The 16,929-nt window shown below is 41.2% G+C and overlaps 1 protein-coding gene across 3 annotated transcripts in view; it reads right to left on the reverse strand.

Annotated features, from left to right (window-relative positions):
• Positions 1 to 16,929, reverse strand: part of KCNMB4 (potassium calcium-activated channel subfamily M regulatory beta subunit 4) — a 55,775-nt gene that overhangs the window by 18,590 nt on the left and 20,256 nt on the right. For all 3 annotated transcript variants that reach the window (XM_084878922.1, XM_084878923.1, XM_084878924.1), the window contains exon 2: positions 10,385 to 10,512. In XM_084878922.1, coding sequence (XP_084735048.1) covers positions 10,385 to 10,512 — 128 coding nt within the window. The remainder of the gene's footprint in view (positions 1 to 10,384; positions 10,513 to 16,929) is intronic.

A 16,929-nucleotide genomic window follows, 5' to 3' on the forward strand; every position in this document is an offset into this window, starting at 1 on the left:
GTTTTAAGACTCAGGATATACTTATTATTAGACTCAATGTCTAAAAAGAAAGTCAATGCATATGTTCCTTTAAAAAATAACTACAGAACCAGCCTCTTCTTTAAGATTCTTATGCTTTACCAACTGAGCTAGCCGGGCACGAGTCTCTCCTTTAATGAGAGATTATAAGAAATATTTTTCAGAGTAAATAGAAAACAAAAGTAAAATGCTCTATTAAATCTTAAATTTTTACCAAATATCAAATCTACTATCTAGCAATTCATTTAAAAGTCAATAAAATTTCCCTATGGAATTTATTCAAAATAAGTTATCTTTCTATGTACATTTTCTCCATTTGTATCTGCCAGTAAAGACAAAGATTCTTTTTTTAGTAATTTGTTCTATAAAAAAAAACAAAAGAACTTAGAAGCCAATGGAACAATTAAATTCAATATATAAATCTACTAAAAGAAATCTGTTTCTAGGGGTTCATAAGTAAAAAATGAATGCAAAGACATTGCAAAAGTCACTTAAATGGACCGATCATTTCTTTCATTGTAATGGTTATAAATGTATTCAGAGGCATGTGAGAAAGGCCATATAGGCAGGCAGGGCAGCTGCCCACGGATAGTGCGGGGAAGCTGGCTCCTCTGGCTTTCTGCTCTGCTCTTCTAAACGTGTGCGTGCCCATCCTCACGCTTATCACCACAAAGATGCTTGACGGCTTTGCATTTCTGGCACCAAGCCACATCTATCCACTTTTCTACCAGGACAAAGGTAGTGGGAACAGGAGGTGGTGGGACTACAGCAGGGAAGCAAATGCTCTTGCTCACCCCCCAGTCCATGATGCCTCTAAGATGGTCACCCACAAGAGAGAGCCAGACTACCCAGTCCCATCTTCTTCTTTACCTGAACCCCATCACGCAGCACGTGAACCTCTAGGTGTGTGGATCCCACTTCCTTGAAGCATTATGTCCATTCCCTCCCTCCCTCCCTCTCTCCTCCCCTCCTTCCCTCCCTTCCTTCCTTTCCTTCTCTAATTTTGCCTTTGCTCAGGATCTTTTTAGCCCTGATCTAGATTGGTGCAATAATCTCCAAATTGCTCACCCTTCCTCCAACTTTGGCTTAGGTCCAGTCTATCAACCAGGCTGGATTTTCTGAAACACAAATGTGACTGTCACTCCTCACTGTGCATATAATAAAGTCTAAAACCCTGAGGATGGCACAAAAGCACGTATCATCTGATTCAACCTCCTCAGGCTTGTCTACCACCTTTCCCCTATATGCACTTTCCAAGCATCTGAAGCTTCTTACTTCCGGTTGCCTATGGTATCTCTAATCTTAATGCCTTTGAACATACTACTGTTTTCCCTGAAATCCCTTTTCCCTCTCCGTGTTTATCAGGAAAGTTCCTACTCCTTCTTTAAAATTTAACTCAAATTTTTCTCCTTGTAAAGGCTCTTCTTTTTTCCACTTATCTCCATTCAAGTAGGTCCAGGCAATATACTGTGTGTGTGTGTGTGTGTGTGTGTGTGTGTGTGTGTGTGTGTGTGTATCATTATGGCATTAAGTACATTGTATCTGAATTAATGTATTTACACATTTGTCTTCCAAACTAGGCAGTGCGTTCCTTAAAGATAGAGACAAAGTCTTATTATCTTTAACCAATGCTGTCTGGTACATATCAGGTGATTAATAAATACTTGTTGAATAAAAGAGAGAAATCGACTGAAATAGTTGTAATCCAGGACACCAAAAAAGCCAACTTGGTGATACAAGAGTGATGAGCTATTTTGTGGCAGAAGAGCTGTGTAGTCCCTAAAATATGTTTATTCCAAAAAGAGGATTTTCCAAATAACTGAAGTTTAACATTTTAAATCAAAGAAAAATGAATAAAAATGTTAAAATATTATTGGTAAAAATCTTTCTAAAAATGCATTACACATTTTCTTGCCTTTTAAGGAGTGTGCTGAACCATATTTAACCTTTTGGTGACTCTGTGTCATCATTCCAAAACTCAGTTATTGCTGAGATAGGAGGACTGTCTGCTCCTCTATTAAGTGGCACAGCTGAAAACCACTTAGTTCTTTGCTAATTTTTCTTTCTCTTCCACATTAGGATTTCATCTAGTATCTTAAGCTGCTTTAATTTCACAAGCCTTTATGATCAGAGAATTAAAAAACCTTAACACTGGAGTGTTTAAAACAATCTTGGAGATCATTTAATCTATCAGTCTATCAAATTTTATAGATAAAAATAAACTAAGCTTTAATTATGTGAACAGTCCTTTTCTAATTGACTGTTTTTAATCTTCTATTTTAATAGCTTCAAATTGTGTTCTGCACTCTGTTCAATTTTAGTTCAGATCATTATGTTCAACTTTCTCCAAAGTGGAAAACATACTACAGGCCTTGGCTGGTTTTGCTTAGTGGTTAGAGATTGACCCTTGTACCAAAGGGTCGCAGGTTCAATTCCCAATAAAGGACATGGACCTAGTTGCAGATTCCCCAGACCCTGTAGGGTCACATTTGGGAGGCAACCAATCAATGTGTCTCTCTCACATCAATGTTTCTCTCTCTCCCCCTCCTCTCTCCCTAAAAATCAATGGGAAAAATATCCTCCAGTGAGAATTAAAAATAAATAAATAATAAAAATATGAATTAAAATAAAATTTAAAAAACATATTACAGGGCAAACATAATTTGAATGGACTCAAAATTAGGACATATCTGCTCAGTATCATAAGTAATAGTACAATATATTTATTTACCAATAGAATCTCTTCTTTTTAGTTATCTGTGTGTGTTCTGTTGCTTTACTCATTAATAAAACCCTTATTAGTTATTAATTCAATACCTCACTCAGCCTCCAATCAGTGAATAATCAGGCTATTATTCACTGATTTGTTATTTCTGCCCTAGTTGCTAGAAATGTAGAGGGCAAGGGAAGAAACACATACACATTTACCAAGTACTCACTACTGCACAGATATGATCCTTACCTCCAAAATACCCTTAAGATGGATAATATTACCTTCATTTCATAGATGAAACTAAGCTCAAGAAGTAGCACAGCTGAAACCGGTTTGGCTCAGTGGATAGAGCGTCGGCCTGCAGACTGAAAGGTCCCAGGTTCGATTCCGGTCAAGGACATGTATCTTGGTTGCGGGCACATCCCCAGTAGGGGGTGTGCAAGAGGCAGCTGATCAATGATTCTCTCTCATCGATGTTTCTAACTCTCTATCCATCTCTCTTCCTCTCTGTAAAAAAATCAATAAAAATATATTAAAAAAAAAAAAGTAGCACAATTTCCCAAGGTCATACGGTTAATGGGTAAGCAGAAACGTCAACCTGTCTACCTGATGCACACGGTGGCCCTAAGGAGTTCATAATCCAAAAAGGAGGAAGGTAAGTGTGGGAGCACAGAAGAGAAAGTGATTAATTATACCTGAAAAGGTGAGAGGCTACACAATGACATTCGAGGCAAATCTTACTAATTGTAATAAAATAACAGCAAACAGTTTTATAGGAACTACTATGGGTTAGGCTCACCCCATCTCATTGATAGCCTCATAATAACCTTATTGTTTTTCCTTCTATAAGAGAACGGAGATGCAAATACGTTCAAGTAACACACCCAAGACCACACACACATTCAAAGCTGCAGGCTCCAGGCTCCTCCTACAGCCACTGTGGTATGCTAATTCCTAGAAGTGAAAAAAGGCAAAAGTGTCCCCAGGTGAGGGAAGAGGAGAGGGCGAGGAGCAAGGATGTCAATGTGCACGAGAAACAGGCATCTGAAGTGACTGGAACAGCTGGAGGAAAAGTTTAAACACTTAAATCAGATGTCACCACCATCAATTAAAGCCTATCATTGGTGACTGTGTGTAAGTAAACACTGAACCATCTATTCTCCCTTCAGGGATAGTACTCTCATGGTCCTTCACTCACCGCTCCCCTACCAGGTTGGCCTTTCCATTCCTAACACCAGCAAGCTCATGGTGTTGCCTTGTTCTGAAACATGCTTCCCCTCACCTTGAACTGAGCTAACTCCTGGGCATCCTCTGGTCTCCACTTAATTATAATTTATCCAGGCAGGCCTCTGAAATTCCCACCTTGTTATAATATGGCATACCCTCAGCTCTTCCTTCATAGTATTTACCCTACTTTGTCATGGTATGAGATAGACTATAAGCTCCATGGAGCAGGGACCTGTGTCTAGTTTTTTTTTGTTTTTTTTTTTTCCCCCCCTGCTGTTTTTGTTTGTTTCCCCATGGCTAGCACATAATGAAATAGTATAAGTTGAAGCTGGGATCAGAAGGACATGCTCTTTATCCCCATGGACAACAAGAAGGCAGAAAAATTTAATCAGGACGGTGTCAAGGTCCGATAGAGGCTTAAATAAAGCAAAACAAAACACAGTACAGTGCAGGACGAGAGAAAGACCCAGGGTGAAAGGCCAGTTGAAGAGCATGCCAACAATCTGATAATAAACAGTGAGGGCTCGAACCCAGGGGATAATTCAAGAACTCACAGGGGGTGTGGCTGGCTTTGTTCATTGGGTGAGTGTGTGTATGTGTGTGTAAGCCTGCTCTGTGCACTCTGTGAACTACCCCCTCAGAAGGACAAAACAAAGCATTACAGAGTAAATCTGGATAGAAAAAGACTGTATTCTCCATTAGAGGAAACGTTAAAAAGGCAAAACGAAAAGATTGCTCGTTCCTCCTGGCGCTTAGATCCAAAAGCAACTGAGGAGTGAGGAGCCATTTCCCAGGGCCACCCTCCATTCAAGGGGGAAGCCACTTAAGGCAAAGATGAAGAGGAGGACAGCGTGAGAAGACAGACTACAGAGACGTTTTCTAGCGCTGGAATGAAAATTTCAAAACATACTCAGTTCAGGAGCATAATGCAGATTATGCTGAGAAAGAAGCCTGGGAAGGATAAAAAATGGTGTAGGAGGGTAAGTGTGGCCTCACCTATGTAAAAATGTGTCAGATCGAAGGATACACATTGGAAGGAGATTGTGAGCCCAAGACTGAAGGAGGCCAAGAGCTGGGAGGTTATAGGAGAAGGCCTTGAACGGGACAGCCTGTGCCAGGCTCCAGGGAGCCTTGGGTGTCCGTACTGATGGAGCAGGGTGACCCCGTGGGGACTGGCCTCCCACACAGGCATGGCTGTTGTGGGGACTGGCCTCCCACACAGGCATGGCTGTTGGTGGCTGCTCTGGCCACTGTAGAGTCCACTCCTGAGGACAGCTCTCCTAAATGAGGCTTACACCCTGGAAAGCTTAGACTCCAGTAATCTGTCTTCAATTTTTAAAATAACACTCTTTACTTAAAAACGGGAACTTCCTGGTAACTAATCTCCCCATTTCCTGCCTGTGAGTGAAATCTAAAGGTTACTTTAAATGTAAAGTTCGTCTCGTCGAGAGCAGCTAGGAGTCTCTACAGTGAGCCCATCTTTATCGCATACTTAGCAGTAGTAAAACGTGTACTAAGAGCTGCCATTTTCCCACCTCCAACCAGCACTCCCGTTTCCTCTCGCAGATGGCATGGTGAAAGAGCCAAACTCCACTCTTCTGTTTTCCCGGAGTCACTTCAACTCCTGTCTCGGGTGCTGCGGGGTTGTAACAGACACCCCCACGTCTATCTACACCCCGGCAGTGTGGGGAGGAGACAGTGCGATGACCGAGAGGGAATGAGCATCCATTCTGAGGGAGGTACAGCGGGCTTAACTTTTCTGTTTCTGAAGTTAACAGAACTGGTATTAGAATGAGGGTTCCAATTACGCCAGAGGAACAGCCCTGCTTAGGGACTGAGGCTATTCAGACTTTGTGCGCTCATAGGAGGCAACCCTGTTTGCAGGAGGCACATTTAGAGAACTCTGCGCCTGAGTGGGGACCGTAGGGAGTTTATTAGGAAGACGTAGGCCGGTGAGCAGGACAGCCCATGAGGAGGGATGCTCTGTTTGCTTCCAAGTGCAAGCGCAAGCTCACCCACATTAACTGGCTCCTGGTTGGGCCAGGATGCATAAGGATCACCCAATCCAGAGAGTCCAGGGTTCCATATCCAGCTCCCCTCCTGCCTGCTGGTGCCTATGCTAGTTCCCTGGCTCTAGCCTCACGGAAAAAAATATCCCTACTTCACCTATTTATCTCAACCTATCTCCTTTTCTTCCATTTTTGTCTTAATTACTACTATAGTCAATGTGTCTTTCTCCTCAGTTTTAATCTTGAGCAGGGTCACTTCTCTGCATCCGTTCCTCCTTCCCTCTAATTACTCACCTCCTCCCCACACTCCTTCCAGGCATGGAAAGCTTCTTGAAGGCGTCCCCTGCACTTACTAATGCCTTTGCTTTCTCACCTGCGGAGGCTATAGGCGATTTCTAAGCCTGTGTCCTGGGACTGCTTTCACAATGGTTGCTAGGAGACTTCTACTTGCCCAAACTGATGACTTCTCAGGGGTCCTTCTGGATTGCCCCTTTCTCCTTAAATCCTGAAAAATTTGCCAAGATACGATGGTGTTCTTTTTTTACTTTCCTCTTACCGTCTAACTGTTTTCTCCATCTTCCCTTACCTGTACCTTAATGTAGATGACCCCCAATTCTGTCATACTTCTCTCCTCCATGTGCTCCCAGTGCACATTCCTTCTCTGTGCTTCAACCAGGAAGCTTGTGCTCCACCAGTTCCCAGATCTGTGCAGCCCTGGTCCTGACCACCTGCTCTGGGATGAAAGGTCTGTATTTCCCACTCCTTCAAGCATCTTCTGGGTATCTTATGAGGCCCTCAAGTATGGCATAGTCAGAGCTGGACCATCTTTTTCTCAAACTCAGTCAAATTTGATACCTTCTTTCTCCTCATCACTTACATTGCCATTCAGTTCTGTTGACTGTAACTGTAAATGTCTTGCTGACATATGCCCAGTTAGAGCCTTCCACTTCCATTGCTCTCACATAAGCTCCCCAAATGCTCTATCAGGACCGCAGATGGTTGATAGAAGGAGTCTGGGATCAGACTAACTGGATACCACTTAATAGCTGTGTGCATTGGGCAAGTTATTTAACTCCTTTAGGGCTCAGTTTCCTCATCTATTAAATAGGGCTAGTGCTTAGAACTACTATAAGAAATGTGTTGATCTAAACAAAATGTTATTCGCAATAATTGGCACATCATAGCCACTCAAAAATATTATTTTTTCCATTCAGTACTCTCCTCACCTCCCCATCACTGAGTTAGAGCTACCTGCCTTTCACTATTTTTCCCTTCAACACACATTCAGCACTCACACCAGTTACTTTCTAAATCAGAGATCTAGTCATGCCTGTCTTTGGCTTAAAGAAAACACAACTTTTTACAAATTTTCATTGCTTGTATGGGAAAAACCATCTCCTTAGTATGGCATGTATGATTCTTTAGAAATCTAACCAAAGCTAGTTTTCCAGCTTAAAAATTCACCACTCATTATATAACCTATATACTCAATGTACCATATATTGTACATACATTTATAAACATATTAACATATCTCAAATATTATGTATATATGTATCTAATGTAAACACATAGATATATTTCATATATTAATAATGTATAAGATATATTAATGATTAATATGTAGCTTGTACATAAAAATGAACATGTATTAGAATCTCATAATAGATATATATGATATATATAGTAATATATATATATATATATATAAACACAATACATTTCTCATATATCAGAATTTCTAGAGTCAATTTTTAAGAATAGTAATGCCTACATTCACACACCAGAGATTCTAACTTATTTGATCTGCAGTGCATTTTATTTTTAAAGGTCCTCTGGTATAGTTATAGAAAGTGAGGGTGATAGCTATACACAGAACATACTTTATAACAGCTGGTACTTTTGGTTGTTCCACAAATTCCATCCCCTTTCTTCTTCCTTCCCAAACCTATTCAGATGGATACCCTTCCTCCACGCAACTTAGGACACATGGCCTATCCCCCGTTCAGAGGTAGATTCCGGTTGTTCTTTTTTTGTGATTAGTTTATAATAGGTGTGCAGGCAAAGGAACCCTTATAAACCAAAATACCTGAGGGGATGCTGGCTTTGGAAAGTTGTGAAAATAAAAGTATGTCGAGACAGATAGACTCTTTCTGATGTTGATCACTGCTGTGTCTGGCTGTAACATCTGGAACCACAGCAGCCATACTGTGGTCTTCAGGGAGCCACCTGAGGCAGAACTGAGATATAGAAGAACAGGGTTCTTGATGGCACTATAGGTCATTGCATCGAACAACCTTAATGTCAGCCCATTTATGCATTTCTCGATGTGTGAGGTAATAAATTTCTCAACTGTTTTTGGCACTTTGAGCCACAGTTTTATATTTATCTGCAGCAGATGGCATCCTGGCTGATTTACAACTAAATGAAATCTGGTGATCAAGCAAAGCAGCCCAGAGAAGGTGATATCTGAGGGGTCTTCAGCAAGGCAGTCGAGAAGCAGAAGAAGCAAATAAAGGGGAGATATTCCTTTATTTAAGGAATAAGATATTCCTGGAACTGCACATAGTTCAGAAAGTCTATTGCAAAGAGTATGAGTATAGAGATAGGCTGGAGAGGTGGCAGCCTAGGGTAAGGAGTCTGTGTGCCATTTAAGTAGAGCACAACCCCTTTGCAGCTTTTAGTCTATTTCAACACCCCATGAACCTGGGCTATATCATGACGCCCTTTGACGAATAGAACGTATCAGAAATAATGTTATGTTCAGCTCTCCTGAAATGCTGTCCTGAGGCTGCCATGCTCTAAGGAAGGTGATTAGCCTATTAGAGAATGAGAGGCCAGGTGCAGAACAGGTGCTTCATCTGAGCCAGCAGGTGAGAGAGGAGGGCCTTATGGACCACACAGCCATTCTAGCCTTCATCTGAATGCACATGAGCCCAGGAGAGACCAACAGATGAACCTCAGCAGCCAACCCACAGAATCAGCAAAGATAATGAACCATTGTTGTCGTAAGCTGTTAGATTTAGGATAGCTTATTACACAGAAATAGGTACCTGATACAAAGGCTACACCAAGATATTTGGTCTTGACTCAAAAACTATGAGGAGTAACCTGATTAGTCTCAGGTTTAGAAAGATCACCTTGGCAGCTGCGTGCAAAATGGTATGCAATGGGAGAAGGATGGAGATGGGGGTGAGGGAGTGGAGGGAGAAGGGAGGTGAAGAAGACTACAGGGAGGATAAATGGTGATGGAAGGAAACTTGACTTAGGGTGGTAAAAACACAACACAGTGTACAAAGGTGGTATGTGCACCTGAAACCTACTAGTATATAATTTTGTCAACCAGTGTCACCCCAATAAATTCAATAAAAATGAAAGAAGAAGACTATTACATTAATGGGGCTGAGAAAGAATATGGATCTGAACTAAGACAGTGGCACAGGGAAGGCACAGAACAGATGTCACTGAGGTACAATCAGCATGACAATGAACATAGGTCACGAAGTAAACCAAGGAAGTGAATTAACAATCACTCAAAGGTTTCTGGACTAGGTAAACGAGTGGAAGGATGGTAGTGCCATTCTCCAAGAGAGGGACCATCAGAGGAAAAGAAAGTTTGACATAACTGTAGAACACCCAAGAGGAGTTGTCCAGCAAGGAGTTGTAAATACTGAATAATGTCTGGTGATTAGATTACCGTGACTGACCTGTCCTGAAGTGTTCTAGTCCAAAGAAACATTACTATATGGTATAGCTTGAGATCTAAGCCAAATAAAGTTTTAACGGTGTGAACTCATTTTATTGGTACTTCATCAGAATAGAAAGGAAAGGGGAAAATTATATTTGAAGCAGTCCAAGAAGCTAATAAACCTACACCTTAGCTAGTATGCAATGATCCTACCTAAGGCACATTTTTAGTGTACCCAGATGGTGCACTCTAAGATACAAGTGCTTGCTTGCTCTCTTTCTCTCTCTCTCTCTCTCTCTCTCTCTCTCTCTCTTTGCTTGCAGATTCTTTGCATGTTTCCCATCCTATAGAGCACATGTGTCAAACACAAGGCCCGCGGGCCAAATCCAGCCCGCCAGGCCTTGCAATGTGGCCCGCACCGCGCTGTCATCACTGCACTCCGCTGTCAGTTTATGACATTGTCAGTTTATGACTGTTCAGTAAACCATTCGGCCAGCGATTTAGGCTGGATTTTAGATTTTGGCCCCTTCTCTGATTGAGTTCGACACCCCTACTATAGAGTAAGAAAAGGCTTCCCCACTTACATGCTGGAAAGAATTGAGAGAATCTTCATGTTGTATATTTTTTCAAGTTAGCACAATCTATGATTAATTAATGTAATATTTCATAGTGTAAAACTTCAAAAAGGCTATAAACAAGCTTAATAGGTACATGTAAACACTGGCTTACCTTTGAAATTGATTAAAATAGCAAGTGAATGGCTGGGAACCAATCTCATCTTTCCAGTACTGTTGCCAATTCATGACACTTTCCAAGTTCTTCTGATTTTCTCTCTTACAGGGAGGGATATAGGAGCACTAACAAAAAAGAACAACAAAAAGTAAACCTATTACATTATAGAATATTGAAATATAGTCCATTTTTAATAGAGATGGCATGCAGATATTAAATCTATTTGTAACCTACCTTATTTTTAATACAACCAAATTTAAATTGCTAATCTAGAGTAGGTCCTCACTTACTGTCACGGATAGGTTCTTGGAACTGTGACCAAACCACATAACAAAACCAATTTCACCACAGGCTAACTGATATAAACAAGAGTGAAGTTCCTTGGACATCACATCAGCATTACACTGAACCAACAATGAATGAAATGAGGACTTGCTACAAATTTCAATTTTGGCACAATTACAGAAAATATGCTAATAACAAAAATACAGGAAAAAATAACCTTGAGTCTTCACAGTATAAGGATATTTTATAAACAGCTAGTTACAATCCAATAGCAAACTAAAAGCTCTTTTTGAGAGCCTGTCAGACACTGTAACCATGCTTAACAGGCTTTAACTCGTGTATTTCTTTCAACAACCCTATAATGATCTTCATTTTACCGATGAGGAAACTGAGATTTCTGTAAACTCCACGACTGGAAGTAGATACTGGCGATTTTGTCCCATTCTACTCTCAGATGTTTTACCAAAGTATCGGATATTAAGGAATAGAAAAAAAAATCTATTTGCTTTATAGTATAACTTGAGTCATATTATTTTACAGCATAGAATGTATCGATACCTTCCCATTATTTTCTGGTAAAATATGAATGTTTTAGCATGATACACAAAGCTCAGCATGACCTGATCCCTGCCTGTCCTTGGCCTCACATAAGCCTGGGATGCAGCCATGTGTAAGCATGTTTGTACCAAATCGGCCATGTGCTGTCACAGCCACCTCACTAGCAATACTGTTCTTTCTCCTTTTAATGCCTTTTCTCTTAGCCCCTTCTTTCAAGATGCTGTTTCAAGACTCCCCTGTTAGGGGGATCCTTCTCTTTCTTACCCCACAGGTAAGCCCCCTCCTTTGTGTGGCCATACATGTCACACCCACACGATCACAGCTAGGATCACACAGCATCACTCTGGTTTCTTTTATGTCAGCATCCCCAATTCACTGGCAAGTTGAAACAAGGGCTATTTTTTTTTTCTTCTGTATCTTTACAAGTAGAACTATGCCTGATAACAGAGACATTTCAAAAATGTTGGTAGCATTAATCCTACCTAATAAAGAGGGAATATGTTAATTGAACCTCATGTTGTCACAAAAGATGGTGGCACCCACAGCAATAAGGAGGGAATATGCTAAGTGATTGCCCCACCCTCAAAGAGGGCAGTGCCCACAGTCAATAAGGAGGGAATATGCTAATTGACTGCCATGCCCTCAAAGATGATGGTGCCCACAGTCACAAGATGGTGGTGCCCAGTCCCCTTACCCCCCAGCTGCCCAGTGTCAGTCTGAGGATGGCAGCTGCCCAGCTGCCCAAGGCCTCCTAAGGCTCAGGTAATAACCAGGGCCGGCTGAGGCTTGCGCTGATGGCAGTGGCAGCAGCAGAGGTATGATGGGGGTGTTGCCTTCCCCTGATCACCAGGTCGCCTCCCACCCCTGAGGGCTCCCAGATTGTGAGACAGGGCAGGCCAGGCTGAGGGACCACCCTCCTCCAGTGCATGAATTTTCGTGCACTGGGCCTCTACTGAATAATAACATGCTTAAAACGCAGCAAATAGTATTATTTTAATGACTGAGTCACTACATGTTTATCTTCTGCCTATACAGTTACACTTCTATTAATAACAGGAAGATAAAGCGAACAGTTTCTGTGAAGTTATGAATTCTGAGTTCTTCCAAAGCAGTAGCTGAGCTTAGAAGAAATGGAGACCATTAGATAGGGCTCCAATCCTAATGCCTGTTAGGTGTTTGGGTTTGAGTAAATAAGTCCTTTTTCTAGATTTCACTTTTTTCCAATCTGTAGTCTCCAAGATAATTTCTAGCTCTACATTTCCATGATTCTCTTCTTGGATGTACACCAAGGAAGTTCCCAGCAGAAGGCAGGACTACAAACATGACTGTAATATTGTTCCCAGAAGAGGCCCTGCCCCTGGGGACGTGGCTGGGAGGCCTGAGCACCACCCACCCAGCAGAAAGGATGGTGTGGAAGGGCCTCTCCTGGGGGCGGGGCTTTGCATTAAGGAAATGTTCATAAGGAGACTCTGATTTTTCTATTGCTTCTTTTCTTTTCTTTCTTCCTTTTATTTTTTAAATATATTTTATTGATTTTTTTACAGAGAGGAAGAGAGAGGGATAGAGAGTTAGAAACATCAATGAGAGGAGAAACATCGATCAGCTGCCTCCTGCACACCTCCGAATGGGGATGTGCCCGCAACCAAGGTATTATACATGCCCTTGACCAGAATCAAACCCAGGACCCTCCGGTCCGCAGGCCAACGCTCTATCCACTGAGCCAAACTGGCTTTGGCTATTGCTTATTTTCAATAATGAGCAATTCCTTTCCTTCTACTAAAACCCTTTTATATCATGGTAAATTAGCTTATAAAGGGAGAGTAGGTGTCAACTGATTGTGCTCTTTGTAGGAAAGAAAAATTTCTAGATTTGGAGGTAGTAGAAGCTGTGAGGTGTGAAACCATAAAAACACATCAGAACCATTTTTGCTGTGTATACTCAGCACAAGTGGTATACTAGACATCTTAGAGAATAGTAACTTAACAACCAAATGCAATTAAAGCAGATTTTTAAAATTTGAAGTGAACTCCATTTGAATTATTTATTATTTTTTGGGTGGGAGAGTGGGGGAGTAAAATGTCTCTATCAAATGACAGTAACACTATGATGTGACCAGGAGAACCACACCTGCATATTTCTGGAAAAAGTCAGACAAAAGCTTTCACTGAGTGAGTTTTAGGGAGGTCCTGGTTTCATGTGGGATAAAAGAAATGTTTCTTGCCTTCAGGAAACTTTGAGCTTGTGTGAATGGATTTAAAAAATAAAATAAAAATCCATTCGCACAAGCTCAAAGTTTCCTGAGATCAAAATCCAAGTATTCTCTTTCATGGACTGCATTCTTTCCAGAGCATCATAGATTAAGTAATGAGCTTACAACAGCCTAGCAACTTTTAAAGTTCATAACACCTTGAAAGGAAATTATTTTAAAAGTTAAACTTTATGTTCTTAAAAATCACTAATTTCATTCTCACATATCTTGATTCTCCAGTTAGTCTGTGTTTAAAATTTCTGTGGAGCGAAACCCAGATTTTCCCTAGACTTCTCAATTCTACTTAAGTGGATCAGTAGACTTCTAAAGTTTTAAAATGAGTTATAAGTAAAATTTCAAAGCAGTGTTCTAGAAAAAAATTAGAAATTCAGTTACAGGGACTCCTTTCCTTTCCAGGTTGTTCAAGCCTGATGGTTTTCCTGACACAAGAATAGCCCACCATGAATCTCTCTACCATATCATCATCATCCTCATCATCATCCATCATCATCATCATCATCATCATCACCATCATCATCATCCATCATCATCATCCTCATCATCATCCATCATCATCATCATCATGTCTAACATTCATTGACTGTCAAGCATTTCATTCATCCACATCTCATTTAATCCAAATGAGCATATATTATGACCACTCTTATTTACATATGAGAAAACTGTGGGGCAGCGGCAAATGGATAGGCTGGGAATCAGACTGCAGTGTTCTTAACCACTGCACAGCACTGCCTCTTGGGTCTTTTATCTTTAGGGCTTTCCAGTCGACTCTTTGGAGCTCCCGATTAGGAGGTCAGGGAGCAGAGCTGACTTCTGCATCCCTTTCTTGGAGACTCAGTGCAGTGATTCTTTGGGAATGAAATCAGTGCAGCCGTGAGGACTAGTGGGCTAAAGCAGTCCTTTGCAGGCCTAGGACGTTCTCAGAGAAATGCACTGTAAGCCTTGGCTTATTCCCTCCTGTCTCCGTTTGGCTCCAGGGTCGGTTTTTGGTGCTTTGGATGCAATTTCACTGAGGTGAATTTATAGACACCGTGTCTTTGGTCATGTAGGACAAGGAGCATTCCCTTGGAGAAATTTCTTCGTACCGTTCTGACCTTTTTTGTTTTTCATTTGCAAAGGCAGCATTTCCCAACTTCCACAATCACTGCTGCTCAAATGACCTTCCGTAGAGTCTGAGTCATTTGTGCCCTCAACTTCCATGGAATCAATTTCTTTTAAAAGTCAGGAGAAACCAAGGTCACCCTCAATACATTTAATTTGAAAAAAAGGATTTTTTTAAAAGCCAAGAGAAAAAGAATCATGCAATAGATTTGTTTAATGCCTACCTTTTAGAGGGGGAAACTGACTTCTTCTTTCATGAACAAAGTGACAGGATCGAGTGGGCTATTCTGAGTGTCTTAATTAATGTAAAGGCTTCCAGTGAGTTTATAAAGGGAAGACACCGTCTTCACTTGGTGGAGAACATTGGATTACAGATTTATTATTACTTATTTTCCATTATCTTACTTGAGGGTTTATCAAGATGCATAATCACATGCTTTCTCAGCCTACCACAATGGATTCACATTTTAACAGAACTCTTCTTGGGTGGGTTCTTTGTGTGACAAGTGTCTTGCGGACTGCATTTCAATCATGTGGGCAGAGTAGGCAGAACTCATTTTCTTCCTTTACTGAGTCATTTAAAAAGAAAAAAGAAAGAAAAAACCATTGCACAAAACACGTGATCCACTTAACTAAACAATGGGGACTGGGTTCTATGTTAGGCATTATCTAAGACACAGAAGTGGGAAAACTCCAGTTTCTTTCTTGACTGCACTTGGGTAGGGAGGGTAGTATTGAAAGACATGATACAAGAATGGGTTTAGCTGATTAAATAATTTCCAAAATAAATTTGGTTAGAAAATGAATTCTTAAAACATTATCAACTGGAGCATTTTCATCCAAAATCCCCCGTTTTCTGAAAATCCTGTAAGACATCTCTATGTCAGCTATGATTTGTAATTTTAGTGACTTTTTGACATTATAAACATAGGATCAGAAAAGCACCGTGGAATAAAAAGTGTATCTGATCCATTTAAAAACTCCACAAAGTTTCACATGCCTGAGACTTCATTAATAAGCAAGCACACACACACACACACAACCCTTATGAATGTAGTGAACAAACACTAAAATTATATGAGAGCTGAAAAACTAAGTCCGAGGGCAGGTGGTTCCAGAATGTATCTGAAAGCTAAATGAAAATAATCTCGTGGAAGAATATGAAGGACAAACAAATAGAAAAACGTGAAAAGCCAAGCTAACTGTTCTAACCGATTTGGCCCGCGGACTGAAAGGTCACAGGTTCGATTCTGGTCAGAGGCTTGTATCTTGGTTGTGGGCACATCCCTAGTAGGGTTTGTGCAGGAGGCAGCTGATCTGTGTTTCTCTCTCATTGATGTTTCTAACTCTCTGTTCCTCTCCTTTCCTCTCTGTAAAAAAAATCGATTAAAAAATATATGTTTTAAAAAGCAAGCTAACTAAGAACAGGAGAAGCTAACAGGAGCCCTTTTGAGAGCCCTTCAGGGCGGGGCAGGAGCAGAGTGGTGCTTAGCTCGGAAGAGTGTTTGTCACAGTGTGCTCCTCAGCCAAGGGGACTGCATGGCAAAAAGATCACCTTCTGCGTCTGATTCAGTGGGGCTAGCGTTCTGCATTTCGGTAGCGCTACGCCTTAGAATGACAGATTTTTAGAAATGATCATTTAGGCAACGAACTGCTCGTGGCCACTGAGTACTGGACAGAAAACAAAGGTTAGTTAGTACTCTCCCCTCTCCCCTCCCCATCCTCCCTTCCCAGGAGTGTGCGGTGTCGGAACAGTAACATTCACAAAGGGCTTGGTCATCACCAAAGGGGAAGCGGAGATTTGGCTTTGGAGTGTTGAGATTTTTGAGAGAAGACTTCACAGATGACTCTGGATTTGTGTCTTCATGGAATTTGCTTCTCAGTGAATGACCAGGTTGGGAAGATGACATTCCAAGAAGAAATGCAACGTGTGAAGACTTTGTGTACGGATGTTCCAGAAAGCCTGAGTCATCCAATGTGCTGGAGTAGAGGGGGGCATGGGGGACGGTGATGGAAAATGCCCCGATTACCCGGACTGTGACTCACAGAAGAGCTGTTCTTCTCCCCTAGATGCTTCTCTGAGAAGTGACTCCCTCCCTCCTGTAGAGTAATGCACCCACCCATCAGTGCTCCTTTAGTTATAACTTATTATCATGGATTAATACTATAACTGCATCTTTTTTTTAGGGGGGGGGGGAATTAGTAATATTCACTTAACTTCTGGATCTGAGCAGACTGCTAAAGTTGGTGAAAGATGCAAATTAAAACGACAGTGAGGTATCACCTCACACCTGTCAGAATGGTTACTATCAACAAATCAACAAATGAT

Source organism: Pipistrellus hanaki (genome assembly GCF_964339955.1).
Source record: "Pipistrellus hanaki genome assembly, chromosome: 3".
In the NCBI taxonomy this organism is placed as follows: Eukaryota; Metazoa; Chordata; class Mammalia; order Chiroptera; family Vespertilionidae; genus Pipistrellus; species Pipistrellus hanaki.